The sequence below is a fragment of the Chionomys nivalis genome, chromosome 9, assembly GCF_950005125.1.
Source record: "Chionomys nivalis chromosome 9, mChiNiv1.1, whole genome shotgun sequence".
NCBI classification, from domain to species: Eukaryota; Metazoa; Chordata; class Mammalia; order Rodentia; family Cricetidae; genus Chionomys; species Chionomys nivalis.
Genome location: NC_080094.1, coordinates 19,545,305 through 19,563,906, shown reverse-complemented (window position 1 = coordinate 19,563,906; position 18,602 = coordinate 19,545,305). Strand labels below are relative to the sequence as shown.

The 18,602-nt window shown below is 48.4% G+C and overlaps 1 protein-coding gene across 1 annotated transcript; it reads left to right on the top strand.

Annotated features, from left to right (window-relative positions):
* Actr5 (actin related protein 5) lies at window positions 1-14,965 on the top strand. The gene is made up of 9 exons (XM_057781137.1): window positions 1-574; window positions 1,393-1,622; window positions 3,130-3,299; window positions 7,167-7,384; window positions 7,951-8,133; window positions 9,479-9,595; window positions 10,226-10,365; window positions 11,808-11,940; window positions 14,279-14,965. Exons 1-9 carry the CDS (start codon window positions 200-202, stop codon window positions 14,528-14,530), a joined length of 1,818 nt encoding a protein of 605 aa, XP_057637120.1. The 5' UTR covers window positions 1-199; the 3' UTR covers window positions 14,531-14,965.
* Window positions 14,966-18,602: the final 3,637 nt, after the last annotated feature.

The window sequence follows — 18,602 nt, the reverse complement described above, 5'->3', positions numbered from 1 at the left end:
CCAGGCGTAGGACTTCCGTTCTGGACCAACAGAGTTCAGAGGCCCACAGAAGGTTCTGGATCGCCAAGAAGGAATCTGGTGCAAAAACCAGCTCCTTGAGTAAGGAGGAGGCTTCCAGACACTTTGGGGCTCCGAGATTCAGGCAGGGGCGGGGCTACGTGGCACACGCGGCGACGGGGCGGGGCCGGCGCTGGCCAAGATGGAGACGAATGTGTTCCGGTTTCGAGATGCCCGCGCCGCTCCGGATCCGGTGCTGGAGGCCGAGCCGGTGGCCTTCGGCTCGCAGCCGGTTCCGCTGGTGCTGGACAACGGATCATTCCAGGCTCGCGCCGGGTGGGCGTGCCCCGGACCGGATCCGGGCCCCGAGCCGCGCCTGCAGTTCCGCGCCGTGTGCGCGCGCGGCCGTGGCGGGGCGCGGGGCGGGCCGGGGCCGCAAGTGGGCAACGCGTTGGGCAGCTTGGAGCCTCTGCGTTGGATGCTGCGCTCTCCTTTCGACCGCAACGTGCCGGTCAACCTGGAGCTGCAGGAACTGCTGCTGGACTACAGCTTCCAGCATCTGGGCGTCTCCTCGCAGGTGAGTGCGGGCTGGGCGGGACGTCACTCCAGGCAGTCTAGTAGTAAACGCTTCCCGTGCGTCTGCCCTGTGCTAGGAGTTAAAGGTGTAAGGTTACACTTGAAGATAGAGCTCACGTGATTATTAACAGTTTGGCCTAATAAGCTTGAATTGAGCGGGGAATGGTGTCATACACCTTTAATGTTAGCACTCCGGAACAGGGGCAGGCAGATCGCTGTGAGCTCAAGGACAGCCAGAACTATTACACCAAAACACCCTATCTCAAAAAACAAAGAAATCCCAAACAAACAATAAGCTTAAATTGACTCTACGTTAATGCTTTCCAAAACTGAAATGTGTACCTTTTTTTTTTTAGATTTTATTTATTTATTAAGTATACAGTATTCTGCCAGAAGAGGGCACCAGATCCCATTATAGATGGTTGTGGTTGCTGGGAATTGAACTCAGGACCTCTGGAAGAGCAACCAGTGCTCTTAACCTCTGAGCCATCTCTCCAGCCCTGAAATGTGTACCTTATAATTGGTTTTGATCACCTTTTTGAAGATTTATTTCAAATTATTTCAAAATTGTATGTGCGAGTGTGTTTGTGTACCAGCCTTAGGTCTGGGAGCGTCTGCAGCGGGAGTCAGGTGGTTCAGAGTGGGTGATGAGGTTGCTGGGAAACTTGGGTCCAATGCTACCAGTCTCTCCAGCCCCCATTAAGTTTTTAATTAGAGATACAAAACAAATCCAGCCTTGCAACTTGGATTTGGGATTATTTTTGTATTTCATGCATGTTCTGCCGTCATTCATCTATTTGTGCTTCTCTTTCAAAGTAGGGCTGCGTTGATCATCCCATAGTTTTGACAGAGGCCGTGTGCAATCCACTCTATTCACGCCAAATGATGTCGGAGCTCCTTTTTGAATGCTACAGGATCCCGAAGGTTGCCTATGGGATAGACAGCCTCTTCAGCTTCTACCACAACATGCCCAAGAATGCTCTTTCCAACGGCCTCATCATTTCATCCGGCTACCAGTGTACACACATTTTACCCGTCTTGGAAGGAAGGTGAGTTGCGCTTGTGGCATTTAAGAAGCTTTGATTGAGGACCTACTGGAAAACTGGAATGGAAAGGTACCTATTGGGAATGTCTGGCAAGCGCTAGATGATGAACTGAACTGGACTTGGCTCAGACCTACATTAGTGTGTGGCTTCCTACAGTATTTTACCTGTCCTTCGGGGCCTCTTTGAGAGAATTCAAGTGTCTAACTGACAGTTATATAATTTTACAATTCTTATTTATGGGAAATAGCACAGTATCTACCCATAGTAGACATTCAGTAAACTTTTTTATTTATGGTTTTTCGAGCAGTAAACGTGTTTTGAGTACGTTATTTGAATATATTTATTTCTCACTTTAACCTGGCAGTGGTGGCACATGCCTTTAATCCTCACACCGGGGAGGCAGAGGTAGGTGGGTCCCAGGGATTGAAATCAAAGTCCTCAGCCTTTACAGCAAGCACCTTTACCAGCAGAGCAATCTCACTGTCTCTTGAATAGATTAAGTTAAGACCATCTTGGTATTCTGGATTCATTTTTTGTTTTTCAAGACAGGCTGTCCAGGAACTTGCTTTGTAGACCAGACTGGCCTTGAACTCACAGAACTCCGCCTGCTTCTGCTGCTGGGATTATAGGTGGGATTATAGGTGTGCACCACCACGCCCAGCTTCTGGAGTCATTTTTTTTTTAAGAAGTTTTGCATTGTAAACTCTTTAATTCATATTGCTCATACCTTTAATTTTGGTTATATTGTCTAACCTGTACTAGCCAGTTGTGGAAATTTTCAGAGCTGAATAAGAGGCAGGTAGTTCTAATCTGTTCCTGTCTCAGAGTTTAGTCTTATTTTCTTTTGTGAGATGACCCTAAAGGTTTCCTATATAAAGAGGTGTGTACCACAGGCAGCATGCTCTGGCTCCAGAGCTGGATGCTTGGATTTGCAACCCTGCTAAAGTGAGACGCATGCCCTTCATGTGCTTACACATCTAATAAAATGCCCTTGGAACTGGCATGCTTGACCATTTCCCTGTTACTTCTAGGACCACCCACCTCCCAGAGGTACAGGCTGAGCCACTAGCAATATCTTGCTTTGGAATGTGTGTTTATTCTGTTGAACTGTCTTTTTTTTCCCCTTGTTTTTTTTTTTTTTTTTTTTCCCTGAGTTGGGGTCTCTGTATAGCCCTGGCTGTCCTGTCCTGGATCTCACTATGTAGACTAGGCTGGCTTAGAATTTACAAGACATCTGCCTGCCTCTGCCTCCCAAATGCTGGGATTAAAGGCGTAAGCCACCATGAGACTGGTCAGAAGTTAAAGGGCCATGTGTCTGGGTGTGCAGTAGGAATTCTGGCCTTTGGTAATGCACCAAGGGACTCTTGCGGATGTGGGCTTTAGGTGCCCCAGCCTCCACTATTCTGCCTCTTTGTCTGCATTCAGTTCCCCTGCTTTCCCCAAGATGTCCCACATTTTGTCTTTTGTGCTGCACAGACTTTCAGTGTTGTTCTTTCCTACTTTGGTGCAGGCTGGATGCCAAAAACTGCAAGCGCATCAATCTCGGAGGAAGTCAGGCGGCTGGCTACCTGCAGCGGCTCCTCCAGCTGAAGTACCCGGGGCACCTGGCAGCCATCACGCTCAGCCGCATGGAGGAGATCCTACAGGAGCATAGCTACATTGCTGAGGACTACGGGGCAGGTGATGCAGGGGACCTTGCTCCAGTTTCCCAGCTCTGTTGACCTTTGAGGGTTCTTCGTGTTGTTACCAGTGTGGCCGTTGCTTGCCCAACATCCATCTCCCCTTTTGCTGTTCACTGTGAGATTAGCCAGTGAACCAATTGCCATGAACAGGTTCCCTTCACACACTGTAGCTTTATAATGTGTCTCCGGTATAGCTTGCAGCTTGTTTTAAAAGTTAGCATTTTTGAGAGAGGGAGGACAGTGTGCCAGCTTAAAAAGTTTGAGACCAGTTGGGCATGGCAGTGCACGCCTTTAACCCCAGCACTCAGGAGGCAGAGGCAGTCAGATTTCTGAGTTCAAAGCCAGCCTGGTCTACTGAGTGAGTTCCAGGACAGCCAGTACTATACAGAGGAGAAACCTTGTCTTTACAAAACAAAAAAAGGTTTGAGATCAATTGAAATTGCTTTAGCTAACGTCCTTAGAGTGAAGTCAGAATAGCTCTCGGGTTTCAACAGATCTTGAGCTTTTATTTTTGAGGCAGTCCCCTTACACAGTCCAGGCTAGCCTCTGCTCGAGTGTAGCCTCCTGTTCCTGCCTTGGCCTCTAAGTATCCTGAACTTCTCATTGTATTTACTTTGATGTTCTTTTGGTGGCTATATTGCTTATTGTACAAATGTGATAAATAATGTTTTTCTTACAAATGTATAATTCTGATAAAACTCAAGAACTATGGTTAGTAGTTCTATTAAGACACTCTTTCCCACAGTGTGTGACTGGGCTTTCTTGTAGTCATGAAAGGTACTGGCCTTCAGCCCACCACTGCTGAGCTTTGGGAGGGCAAAAATAGTATAATGCCTTTATCTGATTTTTATGCTTTAAACAGAAAGCTTATTTGGTCTACTCTAAGGACAGAGTGCTAGAAACTAGCAAGAGTACTGCTGCACCCAGATGTCATTATCTTTGAAGATGGCTCATTGGGTAAATGTGCTTGCTTCCAGAACCCACGAGTGGAAAGAGGGAACCAGCTATAGCAAGCTGTCCTCTGACCTCACGTGTACGCCTCACATATACACGAATGTTAAAAAGATTGAGGGTGGGGATGTGGCTCAGTGGTAGAGAGTACTTGCTGTCCTGCGTCCCATCCCTAGCTTAGAGTGAATCAGGCATGAGCAGACTTGCCCTCCCAGCACTTGAGGGTAGAGGTAGGATTGGAGGATCAGATATCCAAGGTCATCTTTACCTCACGGTGAGTTTGAGGCCAGCACAGACTGAGACCCTGTCTCAGAAGGAGCAAACCTGGAGGGTGGAGAGCTGGCTCAGAGCACTGGCTCTTGCAGAGGACCTGGGTTCAGTTTGGAGCACCCACATAGTGGCTCACTACCATACCCAATTCCGGTTCCAGGGCATCTGCTGGTCTTCATGGGCATCAGACATGTGCACAGTGTCCTTAACACACAAATAGGCAGAGATAAAAACCAACCACTCACAAGTACACAGAAAATTCAGCAAAGAAAATAAAAACAAAGTCCAACCCTAATTGTGGTAGAAACCATAGAACATAAAATTTATCATCTGCCTTTTTTTCTCTCTTTCTTTTTTTTAAATATTTTGTTTTTTGGACAGTCTCCCTTTGTAGGCCCATCTTGACATCAAACTCATGGCTCTGCTGCCTCAGCGAGGTTCATCTTAAACGGTGATTAGGGTAGCTGAGTCGTGGTTACAAGCTGTGTCTTCAGAACACCTTTGTTAAGCATCTGTGGTTCATGAGGCACAAAGAAGTTGGGGAGCTAGACATAGAAAGTTGTGGGTTCCCTTTCCTTCCTATACTTTGATATTAGATTAGCTTTTTTTAATTTTTTTTTTTCTTTTTATGAGACAGGGTCTCACTAAGAAACTATGTAATCGCAGCTCACAACCTTGTCACTCCAGATCCAGGGGATCTGATGCCCTCTTGTGGCTGTCATGAACATTGCATGCATGTGGCGCACAGGCGTATGCAGGCAAAAATCATTCCTGCACATAAAATAAATTTAATAGCATGTAATTCTGTGAATTCCCCTTTTCAGCACTGCTGCTGTGACTGCATCCCATGAATGTTGATAGATTTTCATTTTTATTGAGTTTTATATTTTCTGATTTCTTCAAGACTGCTTCTTTACGTGATTGTTTAGAAGTATTTGCGAGACACCTTTCTTTGATTTATATTTGATTTAATTCTACTATGGTGAAAGAGCATTATTTGATGTCAGCTAAGCTTGTTTATTGTGTGACCCGGCATGTAGTCATATTTGAGGGCATTTAATGTGCTGTATGGTAGGGTTCAGGTCTCTGAGGGTGATGGTGGTCAACACTGCTATAGCCTTGATACCCCCTTCCTTCTGCTAGTTCTGTTGATAATTAGGAAGAGTGTACTGGTGTCAGTAGGTGTGATCATGGGTATCCCTATTTCTCCTGTCAGTTCTGTCCATTGTTTTATTGTTTTTTGTTTAACTGAGGACCAGACGTTACAATGCTAGGCAAGCACTCTATTTCTGAGCTCTGTTCCCAGCCCCCGTCTGTCAGTGTGTGCTGTTTGTTATCTGGCTTTGTCTTGTTAGTTGCGTACTTAACATTGTTATGTCTTCTTGTCCCTTGACCTTTTATCCTTATTGGTGTCCCTTTTTGAGTCTAGCAGTTTATTTTATTTTATTTTCTTTGAAGCATACTCGAACATTTAGAGTCAGTCTGGCAGGGCGTGGTGAGACACACCTTTAATCCAGCACTAAGGAGGCAGAGGCAAATGGATCTCTGAGTGTGAGGCCAACCTCGTTTATTAGTAAGTTCCAGACTAGCCAGGGCTACATAGTGAGATCCGCCTCAAAACAAGCAAACAAATATAAATAAATTAAAGACAATCCAGCTTTCTTTTGAATAGGATTTATATGGTTTATCTTTCCATTTATTTAATTAACAGCAGGGTCTCATGTGCTCAGGCTATCCTCAGAACTCCCTGAATGTCTGAGGATAGCCTTGAACTCTTAATCTTCTTGCCTCTACTTCTCAAGTACTAGGATTAGGGGCAGGCACCACCACTCCCTGCTGGCATCCCTTTATCTCTGTTCTTTATCTGTGTAATTCAGGTGAGCTTGTAGTGGTCGTGTTATAGTAAATGTTCCTTCGGGGATGGCATCCAGGCCTTGTGCTTCTCAGTAGCACTCTGTGGGTGCGAAGACCATTTGTGTTTGAATTTAGGACTACTATTTTAATTTTTCTCTTTCTCTCTGACTTTTAGGTTATTGGATTTCCATTTTATTTTATTTTTAGACAGTCTCACTGTGTAGCTCTGAATGACCTGGAACTCATTGTGTGGTCCAAGCTGGCCTTAAACTGAGAGATCCTTGAAGCAGAAGGTGGAGTTAAAGGGTGTGTCACCACGCTCAGCTGGGCTGTGTTCTTTAGGTGGTTGTTACTCTAGAGTCTAGGAGTGTAACTTTTTCTCATCTTTGTAGACTCAATATTGATCACTTCAGGGAAGCCATGTTAGCAGCAGACTTTATGTTTTATGTCAAAGTGTCTCAAATGCTGAACTTGTGACCACTGAGAGCCCAGCAGACAGTAGTGTTTTTATTATTTTTAGTTCATGTTAAGTGATTCATGAGGCAGTTAGACTGGTGTGTTTAACAGATTTACTTAAACTCTGGCTGTTGGAGCTTCCTTCCTGTGTGATTTCTGTCTGGAGCCCCTCAGAGTGGTGTGTGTGTGTGCCCGGGTTTTACGGCTGCGTTTGGTGTTTCTGTGGAGTCAGAGGTTCTGAGTGTGTTATTGTCACTTGTGCTTGGCCTCGACTTTCCTATTCACTGCTAACAGGGCTTTGACCCTCTAAAGTCCCCAAACCATTTCTTTGAAGAATTGCAGAAGTGGCGGTGTCCTGATTACTATGAGAACAATGTCCACAAGATGCAGCTCCCGTTCTCTAGCAAGCTCCTGGGCAGCACGCTGACGGCTGAGGAGAAGCAGGAGCGGCGGCAGCAGCAGCTGCGACGGCTGCAAGAGCTCAATGCCCGGCGTCGGGAAGAGAAGCTGCAGCTGGACCAGGAGCGGCTGGAGCGGCTGCTGTATGTGCAGGTGATGGCAGCAGGGCATTGCCCTGGCCTTGCTCTGTAAGGTGCTTCTGGAATGTTCTGGTTTCCTTGGCCATAATGTGCATTGGAACTGGAGCCCAGAGACCAGAATCATTGAGATAATTTACATGCATAAAGCAGATGGTCCGTGCAGAGCCGCGGCCTCCAGCTCTGTTTAGTCTTAGGGCGGCGTCTCAGTGAGTTTCACAAAGTGACACTGTGCATGTTCCAGCTCTCAGGTCAAGGAGCAGTATTACCGTCATCTCTTCAGTGACTCCTTCCCCCTCAGAGATGACCACGTCTGTGATTCTCTCACCGTAGATTAGGTTTCACTTACTAGATGGTGCTGAAACCAGGATGCAGTGCTAACTAGTCCAGACAGTCGGAGAGGAGGGCAGGCGTGAGCCTGGGCTGGGAGCCGGAGGGGTGGTTCTTCTGGGGGCTGGCTAGGGAGCCCCAGAACACTCACTCTCTCTCTCTCCCTCTCTCCCTCTCTCCTCACCCCACACCTCTCTCCTGGCTTCTGAGCTACTTTCTCCAAGTTGGTGACTGCGCCTGCTCTGGTTTCAGGAGCTCCTAGAGGATGGCCAGATGGACCAGTTCCACAAAGCTCTGATAGAGCTGAACATGGACTCCCCAGAAGAGCTGCAGTCCTACATACAGAAGCTCACCTTGGCAGTGGAGCAGGCTAAGCAGAAAATCCTTCAAGCAGAAGCCAGCCTCGAGGTGGATGTGGTGGACAGCAAGCCAGAGGTGACTGGGGCCTGGGGAGGTACTCTCCTTGGGTCCTTAGGCTGGACAACAAGTGCCTTCTGTATCTTGCCTTGCTCTGGGGCCATACAGCAGGTCTCTGTAGACTTGAGGAGGTTTCAGACATGTTTCCAAAGCTTGTTTTAGGAGCCTGGGGAGATGGCATTGACCCCTCAGTTATGAAGAATGAGTTTGGATCCCCAGTACTCAGACTGGGTGTGATGGAGTGTGCCCGTAATCCTAGCCCTAGGGTGGCAAAGACAGGAGGATCCCCAGAGCTCACTGACCAGCCAGTCTAGCCAAACCAGCTAGCATCAGGTTCTGGAAGAGGCTGTCAGAAAGTACAATGGAAAGCCAGGCAGTGGTGGTGCACACCTTTAATCCCAGCACTCAGGAGGCAGAGGCAGAGGCAGGCAGATCTCTGTGAGTTCAGGCCAGTCTGATCTACAGAATGATTTCCAGGACTGGCTCTGTAAACTACTGGAAACTGTCTCAAAAAACTAAAAAAAAAAAAGGGGGGGGGGAGAAAGGAAGAAAAAAAAAGAAAAAAGTAAAGTACCATGGAGGGGCTAGAGAGATGGTTCAGCTGCTAAGAGCTGTCTGCTCTTTCAGAGGACCCGAGTTCAGTGTTCACTATCAACATTGGGTGACTCATAATCGCCTGTATCTCCAGCTGGAGTTTCCACCAGCATCCTCTCCTGTGTTCTTCCCGCAGACCAGTCCATTGATTGATAATGCTGGACTATCACGAGAATGCTATGCGGACTAGACTTTGGACTTCTTAATTCTTCTCTCTCTCTCTCTCTCTCTCTCTCTCTCTCTCTCTCTCTCTCTCTCTCTCTCTTTCTCTCTCTCTCGCTTTTTCTTAGGCTCTCACACTGCAGCTCTGGCTGTCCTGGGATTCGCTCTGTAGACCAGGCTGGCCTCAAACTCCGCCTGCCTCTATCTCCCAAGTGATGGGATTAACACACCTGACCTTTTTGTTTTTAAGTCGTGTGGTCATGTGCAGGCATGCGTGCTGTAGCACACAAATGTGAAGGTCAGAGGACAGTTTTTGAGAGTTAATTCTCTCCTTCCCCCTTGTAGGTTTCAGGGATTGAGCTCAGGTTGTCAGTTTGGTGGCCAGCACTCTTACCCTTTGAGCCATCCTGCTGGTCGTTGTTTAGTCTTTTGTTAACTCATGTCATCCCCACCCACCTCCAGTGTGAACTTCTCTGAAGAGTATTTAGTTTTCAGACAGGTGTTTGGAACGCTGGCCGAGACCCCATCCATTTTCGGGATAGAATCAGAGGTGAGATTTGCTGGTGACCAGTTTCTCCACTATTTGATTGCTGTGTTCTGTCCTCAGACCCCTGACCTGGAACAGCTGGAGCCCTCCCTGGAGGACGTAGAGAGTATCAATGATTTCGAGCCCTTGTTCTCAGAGGAAGCGCCCGAAGTGGAGAAGCCAGTCACCACGGTCCAGGTTTGATCACTGCTACCACATGTGCTTTGTGAAGCTGTTGACACAAGTGACCGGCCCAGTCTGCTTCTAGGAGCCTTGAAAGCCCCATTTGTGCTTCAGCAAGGGCACCAGTACTCCCAGTGTCAGCCAGAGGCTTTCCCTGGTGGTTGTTGGGGGTGCCAGGGCCCCCCTGAATGTGAGCAACTGATAGCAGAGGTATCTGTCTAGTGACTGAGGTCTCCAGACCTGCAGACTGGCTCTCAGTGGTTTCCTTTACATTTTAGCCAATGTCGTCATCCCTGCTGGGATCTGTGCCTCTTGTCATGATGGCAGCAAGATAAACTGACCGTACCCGAGCCTTCGGTGGGAGGAGGTGCTGGACCAGGATGGGTGGAGACAAGGTCTCCCCATCTGGGCTCTTCACCGTTCCTTTCCAGAGTCCCTCCTGCAGCTTGGGCACAGCAGTGTGTAGGGATTTGTCATTCTGGGGTTGAGCAAAGGTGGAAGGCAGGGTCTTGAAGTGAAGAGAGCTGAGGCGGGGTGGCTCCGACCTGGACCAGGAAGCTGGGCTGGAGAAGTAGCCTGAGAAAACTGATAGCTGGGGGATTGTCGTCATGGCCCAAAATCATCTCTTAAACCTTGGGTTTGAAGCCCGTGTTTAACTTGGCAGCGTATCATCAGCTCTTCGTTGGGACAGAAAGGATTCGTGCTCCAGAGATTATTTTCCAGCCTTCTCTCATAGGAGAAGAACAGGCGGGGATTGCAGAGACCCTTCATTACGTCCTGGAGAGGTGAGTGGGGGACCACCCCATCCTCACCAGAGCCTCTTCCTGGGTTTTGCCTGGGGAAGGTGACTGATGGGCGTGGGAAGATCTGTAGCTCTCTCCATCACTGGCTTTACTCAGATAGTCTGCTCTGACCCGGGCCTGCAGGGAGAACAGGTCTGAGCTCCCTCTGTTTGTGAGCTCTGCAAACTTAACCTTTGAGTCTGAGCAACAGAGACAGTGCACCCTGGCTTTCATGTGAAACTTGACATTGCTAAAAACCAGTGACTGTTTGACTTATGTATTCGTTGAGATAGGGGCTCCTTATGTACTCAGTGACCTTGAAATTTTCAGAGAAGCTGGGATCATAAGTGTATACTACCATACCCAGCAAGACTAGTGATTTTTTAAATTTAATTTAATTTTTAAATTATGGGGGGGAGATGTATACATGAGTACAGGGACCTCTTGAGTCCCCTGCAAAAGCAGTGTGTACTCTTACGTGTGTGTGTTTCTCCTGCATGTATGTGTGTGGCATTGGATCCCCTGGAACTGGAGCTGCAGATAGTTGTGATCTCTCATGGAAGTGCTAGGAATTGAACCCTGGTCTCTGAACAACCAGTGTGCATGTGGTGTGGACTCTTAACCACTGAGCCATCTCTTCAGCCCCAAGACTAGTGTTTTGTTTTGTTTTCCACTTTTGTTTTTTCAAGACAGGGTTTCTCTGTGTAGCCCTGGCATTCCTGGAACTTACTCTGTAGACCAGGCTGGCCTCAAACTCAGAGATCCACCTGCCTCTGCCTCCCTGGTGCTGGGATTAATGATGTGTTCTACCACACCCAGCAAGACCAGTGATTTTTAGATCATTCTCCAAATACTGCAGTGCTTATGAAAGACTTCCCCTCTTCTTGTAGGCACGTGTTTATATAGCGCTTACATTTCTATACGAATGTGCCTGCCACTTGTGCAGGCAGTTCCCACAGTGAGTGTTCTTCACTCCAATTGAGCGGGTGCAGTGTGTGGTTTGTTGTACTCTGGTTGCTTTGGTTACAGTAGGTTGGAACAGTGGCTATTGTGATCCTAAGCACGGCTGCCCTGGTCCTTGGGCTTTCTCACTGTTCTCTGAAGACTGTCCTGGCTTTCTCCAGCTGGCTCTCTTGGCAGGCATGACTTCTTCCTCTCCTCTCTCTCCCTTCTCCAGCAGCTGTTGAGATTTACAGCTTTCCTGCCCTGTGGGTTTTCTTCCCCCACCTCCCAACTTTAATAAAAGGATCTTCGGGTTTAAAAAAAAAAGTGTTACAAAAGCAAAAACATTGTGGAGCCGTGAACGAAGAGCAGAATACTGGTTTATCTTTTAATTGTCACGCAGACACTGATAAGTTGATTGCTCTACCAAGAACTTACCTTTCCTGGCCTGTCTACAGTGTGTTCCAGCAGCCAAGCTGGAGCATCCTTTCTGTGTCTTCTAGGTACCCAAAGGCTGTTCAGGATACCCTGGTCCAGAACGTTTTCCTCACTGGTGGGAATGTGATGTATCCAGGTATGAAGGCCAGAATAGAGAAGGAGCTGCTAGAGATGAGGCCCTTCCAGTCCTCCTTCCAGGTACCTATTGCTCTGTGTCTTCTCCTGCCCACTGTTTGTGATTTCATCCAGCCGCTGGCTGGTGATGAGTGGTGACCAGGATTCTGCAGTCACCCACTACAGAGGGTCAGCGACTAGCCTTGTCTTTAAGCCACAGTCAGCTGATTTGGGATGTAAGTCCTGCTTGTGCGTCATTCTGGTCTTCCATTTAGTCGATAGGATTGAGCATGTACTGAAGTTGGAAGAGCATCCTCAGTGTAGGAGGATTCTCAACAACCACAGCAAGAGCATCCTAAGTTCTCCCAGGGAGGCACACACTGTCTGATAGTTCACTAATCTCCAGACAGGGTCTGGTTCTTCTGGAGTACCAGGAGTGTGCTTGGTTGTCTCTTCTCTGGATAGCTGTTATTTGAGGTCCATGGGGGAACAGGAAGGAGGCTGAACTGGGGAATCATGTGATTAATTTACATTTTAGAAAGATAGTGTGAGGTCAGCCCGTATGCATAACCAGTGAGTTCAAGTCAGTCTAGATTCCATAGGCTCAATCTCAAAAAGCTAAGAGAGGAGGGAGGGAGAAAGAGAAAGATTTTTCACAAACAGGACAAATCATATTTTTTTTTCTTTTGCTTGTTTTTATGATATTGGTTATTTTTGTGGTGCCAGTGGCGAAGCCCAGAGCCACGAACCTGCTGTGTAGGCACGCTGCCATTCAGCCACATCCAGTTGTGTTTCTTTCAAGCCATTTTAAAGCATTACTAATCAGACAATTTAAATGAACCAAAATAAAAATAAAAAATAGAGGCCTTGGGAGGCAGAGTGAGGTGGATCTCTGTGAGTTTGAGGCCAGCCTGGTCTACAGAGTGAGTTCCAGGACAACCAGAGCTATTACACAAAAAGAAACCCTGTCTCAAAAAAACAAAAAAAGAAAGAAAATAGGTTGTAGGGGTGGAGAGATGTGTCAGTGGTTAAGAGCACTTTCTGCTCTTGCAGAGGACCTGGGTTTGGGTCCTAGCACCCACGTGGCAGCTCACCAGTGTCTGTAGGTCAGGTTTCTGGGGATCCAGTGCCTCTTCCGGCCTCCATGAGTACCAGACGTGTACATGGTACACAGACACACGTGCAATAAATAAATCTTTAACAAAATCAAATTGTGGACTCAGTAGTGTTTGTGACCAGTATTATTTATGTGTCTATTTTCAGGACATATTCTTGTCATGTTTATAATTTTAACCAAACAGAAAGATTAATGATAGCTTGTTTTGTGGCTTTTTTCCACTTTGAGATTATTGTGACAGTTTATCAGTTTGAGCCATTGTTTTCATAGCTGTGTGGCACTCTTGTGACCACTGGTGGCACTGCAGTTTTTATAGTCACAGTAGCTGCCACTCACTGAACACTGTGTCAGGCAGAGTGCCAGGCCTGTACTCGCCAGAGCAGGGCTGTCATCTTACCAGATAGCAAGTCTCCTGTGCACAGGTCTTTCTGTGTGGCAGCCTGGGTAGTCTCATGCCCAAGCTTGCATTTACCTTTGGTTTTTTCTTTTTCCTCCTTCTCCTCCCCTCCTCTTCTTCCTTCTCTCTCTTTTTTGAGATTGGGTCTTGCTTTTTTGCCCAGGTTGGCACCAAGTTCATCATCCTTCATCTCCCAGTTGTGCCACTCTGCCAAGGCTCCAGGCTTGCACCTGTGCTTCCTCTGTTGCCCACAGCCTGTGCCCACCTCTGCTGCTGTGTGTGGCCTGTGCTTCATTTCCAGAAATTCCAAATCCACCAGTCAAGCTTGAGAACTATGGTTGGCAGAGGAAGTGGGGTGGGAATTGAGATAAAGACTCCAAAATAGGAGACCTATTCAGAGTAAGGGCTTTACCGTGACTGACCGGGTAGGGCTAGTTGAGGGGCCTCCGGTGGCTGTTGGCTCCAGCCTTGCTCTGCCTGGGACACTGGCAGTATCAGAGAGTGCCTGGTCACTCTGCTCTGCTGTAGTTTCTCCCAAGTTCTCTTGTTGCCATGGTCAGTGCTGCCCTGCACCATCCAGGTCACCCCTCTCCTTGCGGCAGTTTGTGATTATCAGCATCACAGAGCAGGGGCCTGGCAGCTGTCCCCTCTGACCTGGAATGGCGTGCCTTGGTCACGAAGCTAGACCTGTGAGTTGGTGCCTGTGCAACTGTGTGCTCTTTCTGAGAGGCTTAGTTTTGTCTGGAGGGTGCAGACTGTTCCACACAATGGAGGCATCACCTGGGCCCTTCTGATGTTTCTGAGGATGTGGGAATGGGGTGTGGCTGAGCCTGCAGGACCTTCCTCCCTGGGCCTAGAGCTCTGGTAGGAGATGCCTTTTTTCAGAGTGCCTCTGCTTCTTGTTCCAGGTTCAGCTTGCCTCGAACCCAGTGCTGGATGCCTGGTACGGTGCCCGAGACTGGGCCTTGGATCACCTGGAAGACAGTGGAGCCTGGGTCACCAGGAAGGACTATGAAGAAAAGGGGGGCGAGTACCTCAAGGAGCACTGTGCCTCCAACACCTACGTTCCCATCCGCCTGCCTAAACAGGCCTCACGTGCCTCAGAGACTTCTGGGAGGGGCTCCGGGGCCAGTGGAAGTGGAGCTGGTGAACAGGCCTAGCAGAGGGTCTCCGAGATGGCTGTGTGCTTCACACAGGATGTAGGCAGTATCTGGGACAAGGACAGTGCCTCACTTCACTCCCTGGGTCCACCAGCTTTGTTTGGCCACTGACTGGATTTCTCCTGGGAGCACAGCAGAGGACAGCAGGTGATCTCCCTCAGTGAAGGACAGAGTGGCCTCTGGCGTGAGAACCGCAGGCAAGCTATGGTACTGCTTTCCTCGGCAGTGCGGGAAGATGGCTGGAGGCTGGAAGTGGACGGGCACAAGGTGTTTCTCTCGGCATGTGAGAGCCTCTGTTGTTTTCTAAAAAACGCTCTGAAGTTACTGGTGTAGTGTGTATTCTTCTGCATGTGTGGCAGTTCTGTGACCGCCTAGAATGTTCAAAAGATGGTGTTGAAATTGTGGAAGTGGTCATCCTGAGTCTCAGGAGTGGAAAGACCCCACCCACCCCATCCTCTGCCTGGTGCGTGTCCTGAATGGACACACTCAAGAACTGAGCCCGGTAGCCCCAGCCACAGCTGCTAATGGCAGCGCAGAATCAGAATCCGGATGTCTGGATCCCAGGGATCTTGAGCGCACTTAGGTGACGCGCGCACCACACAACCTACTTACTGCCTCATCTCGCTCTGAGTAATCTATTTCCAGTCTTCAGGGACTGAGAAACTGCAGGCCAGAAGGGACGGGGTGTGTGGGGGACCCTGGTGTCCGACCCACGAGTTCCTACGGCATTTCCTATTGAGTCATCGGCTGTGCTTGGCAGGATGGCAAGAGGAGTCTGGACCTGCCTTCCCAGCACCATCCAGGGCTAGAGATGGGCTAAGCAGGGGCCATCTCAGCGTTCTTCCTTCAGTCTGCAGTTCAGACAGCCCGAGTAGCAAGGTCAGGTGAATGGTGAAGGGTTCTGGACAGGTGAACCTGGGACTTCACACTGTGAAACTCAGGAAGCTGGATTGCTTGGGTTTTAGGTGTTGATGAACACGGGAGAAGATTAGGAGCTGAGGGAAGGGATGGGCTAAGGGGCTAAGCCATGAGCTCTCTAGTTTTGTCCCCTGCGACACATGCCATGACGTTTTGGCCTCCATATAGCACTTAGGGAATCCTACCTGGTACCAGAACATGTATACTATGGACTTTAAGCCCTAGCTGGTTCCTTTCTAAGCAGCGACATTTCCCTGTGTCTCATGCAGTTCAGAGGGTGCTAGGAGCTTGGCCTTCAGAGCTTCAAAAGAAGCATCTTGTTCTGTCCGCTCTGCTGCTAATTTGTCACAGCAGGCAGCCAGGTGGGAAGTTACAAGAGGATGTAACTTGCCCCCTCCCCCGGACCCAGGAGACATCGGCAAAGGTTCGCCAAGTAAGCCCGTGTGTCAGTGAGGGAGGAGGAAGGGCTCCTGTGGGTCTTGACTGTTCCAGGTACCCTGTAAAAATAATGTAGATCATGTGGTGCTTATCTTGTAAATGGCCTGTTTGACCTAGCATGATGCCATCATGACCTCGGGTTTGTGATGTCGCAGGTGGCAAGGCATCTTGAGCTGTCTGCATTGTCTCACATCTCCCTCCCTCCCTCCCTTCCTTCTTTTTCTTTTTTTCTTGAGTGGTCTGGCAGTCATTGTAGACCTGGCTGACTGGCCTCGAGTTTGTAGCAATCCTCCTGCCTCTGCTTCCAGAATGCAGGATTATAGCTAGATATGTGGTGTCACCACACCCAGCTGTATCGTGCTCTGTCAGTGTGCTGGGCATGGAGGTCACCTCTGCTCAGCTGTTAGGAATGCTCAAGGCTGCCGGTGGATGCTGGACTTCAAGTCTGAGGAAGCTGTTTGCAGAGCAGCTGTCTCTACATCCCACTGGAAGGCCCAGGCTCTGGTTCTACATCCTCACCAATTCTTATTTCTTAGTCTTTTGTTTTTGTTTTTTGTGGAAGTCAAACTAGCAGTTTTGATTTGTGTTTCCCTGCTGGTCGATGGAGTTGACATTTTTGCTCTTGTCTGTTGGTTATATGAGTATCTTTTGGGATGTAGTTGATCAGAGTGTTGGCAAAAACTTGCCTCCTGCTCGTGACATCCTTTCCCACACTCCGGCCCCCAAAGTAGGGAGGTTACAGTATTGAGCTACACTGGAAAGTTAGGAATTACCCCTCAGTCAATCCTAGCTCCCCTCAGTGTGGGAATAGGCTAGTGAGCCTGCAGGTCCTCTGGTGCCACCTGGTGGCTTTCTGGGGGGAGCCACAATGGCACGGATGCATATGTGTGGTGTAGGACCAGATTTATTTGAAAAGGCGTGGTGTACTCTGAACCCGAGATGATGCCTACTCAGACCCCAGAGACTCTCAGGGGAGCCTGCCACATTCACCCTGCCCTGTCATGTGTCAAGGTCTTGCTACGCAGCCCAAGCTTGCTTCAGACCCTGGATCTTCCCCCTCTAACCTCAGTGCTTTGCTGGGGGTGTCGGCGGGTGGCACCACCACCATCTACAATTTGGAAGAGTGCCAAGTTTGAAAGAGCTGCCCTAGGCACTGGGTGAGGAGACTGAGAGCACAGGTGCATTCTGGGGCAGGCAGTGTTTTGGCGCTGAGGCAGAAGATTCTTCAAGGAGAATTTCAAGTAGGTTTGATGACTTAAGCCTGTAATCCCACAACTGGGAAATGGAGGCCCAGGAAGGTAAGAGTTCAAGGATAGCCTCAGCTACAGAAGGGTTTATCTAGGAGACTAGAGTAAGAGCGTATACAAGACCCTGTCAGGAGAAAAAAATATAAACATGTTTCTGACTGTCAAGCTGCTGCTTTTCTTCCGCAGGCTCAGTTCCCAACCTGTCCCTTTTGCTCTCTACTTCCTGTGGGATTCTTGCATGTGGCTCCAGAAAACAGAGCCTGCTGGCTGGCAAGGGAGAGGCGTCCCCCTTCTCCCTGCAAGCTTGAGAAAGAGCATCTTGAAGATGGGTCCAAGAGCCTGGTGTGACAAAGCCTTAAGTAGAGATAGCTTGCATTCGAACTTTGCCCTTAGCTCCAGGGTGAGCTCTTGTATGGAAAGCTCTGATTGTCATCTGTTTTGAGTCTGTTTGAAATGCTATGTGGGAAAAAAAAAATTTAAGCCACCCGGGTTTATGTGTAAACCATGTTCCATTGTTGTCTTGTTTTTAAAGTGTTTGGGAGCTGAGTTTGGCTCAGTAGAATGCTTGCCTAGCATGTGCAAAGCCCTGGGTTTGCATAATATAAATGTGGTGTAGTTTCATAATCCCAGCACTTGGGAGGAGGAGTCAGGAGAGCCATCCATGATACATAGTGAGTTTGAGGCCAGCCTGAGACTCCATCTCCATAAAAGGAAAAGAGCCACTTAAATTGTCACTGTGGCTTGGTTAATATTCCACCCTGGTAATAACTTCCCTTTGTGTGCCTCTGCTTTTAGAAGTGAAGCCCTGGGGTTGTGTGTGTGTGTTTGCTCATTTGTTGTTTGGTTGGTTGGTTGGTTTTTTTCAAGGTAGAATTTCTCTTGCTTAACAGCTCTAGCTGCCCTGGAACTCGCCCTGTAAACCAGGCTGTCCTTGAACTCAGAGATCCGCCTGCCTCAGCCTCCCAAGTGCTGGGATTAAAGGCACGTGCCACCATTGCCTGGCTGCAGCCAGCACATTTAACAACAGAGCCTTCTCCCCAGCTCCTTAGGTCTCCTTTTCTGTCTAGGTGTGGTGGCACGTGCCTGTGATCAAAAGACCAGCCTGCTACATAGCAAGATCCTGTCTTAGAAACCACAGCAAAAGAATCCGTGTTTTAGGGTGCCAGTTTAGTTCATCTCAGGAATGAAGCCCTTGCCCCATATATGCAAGACTCAGCGTTCCATCCCCAGCCTCGGAAACCAAATGAAGCTACATGTGCCTTGTGCAGTGGAGTTGGAAGTCATGTGTTGTGACAAACCAGCCCATTTGGGGCACAATCCATAAATCCAAAGGGAAGCCAGGCAGCCCAGTTATGTAACTGTGGCTTACACAGAAGGTTTTATTTTAAATGACTTTAAGTAGATCACTTTATTTTTAAGTGACTTTCACAGTTGTTGAGGAAAAAAATAGTTGAATGTGTATCTTTAGT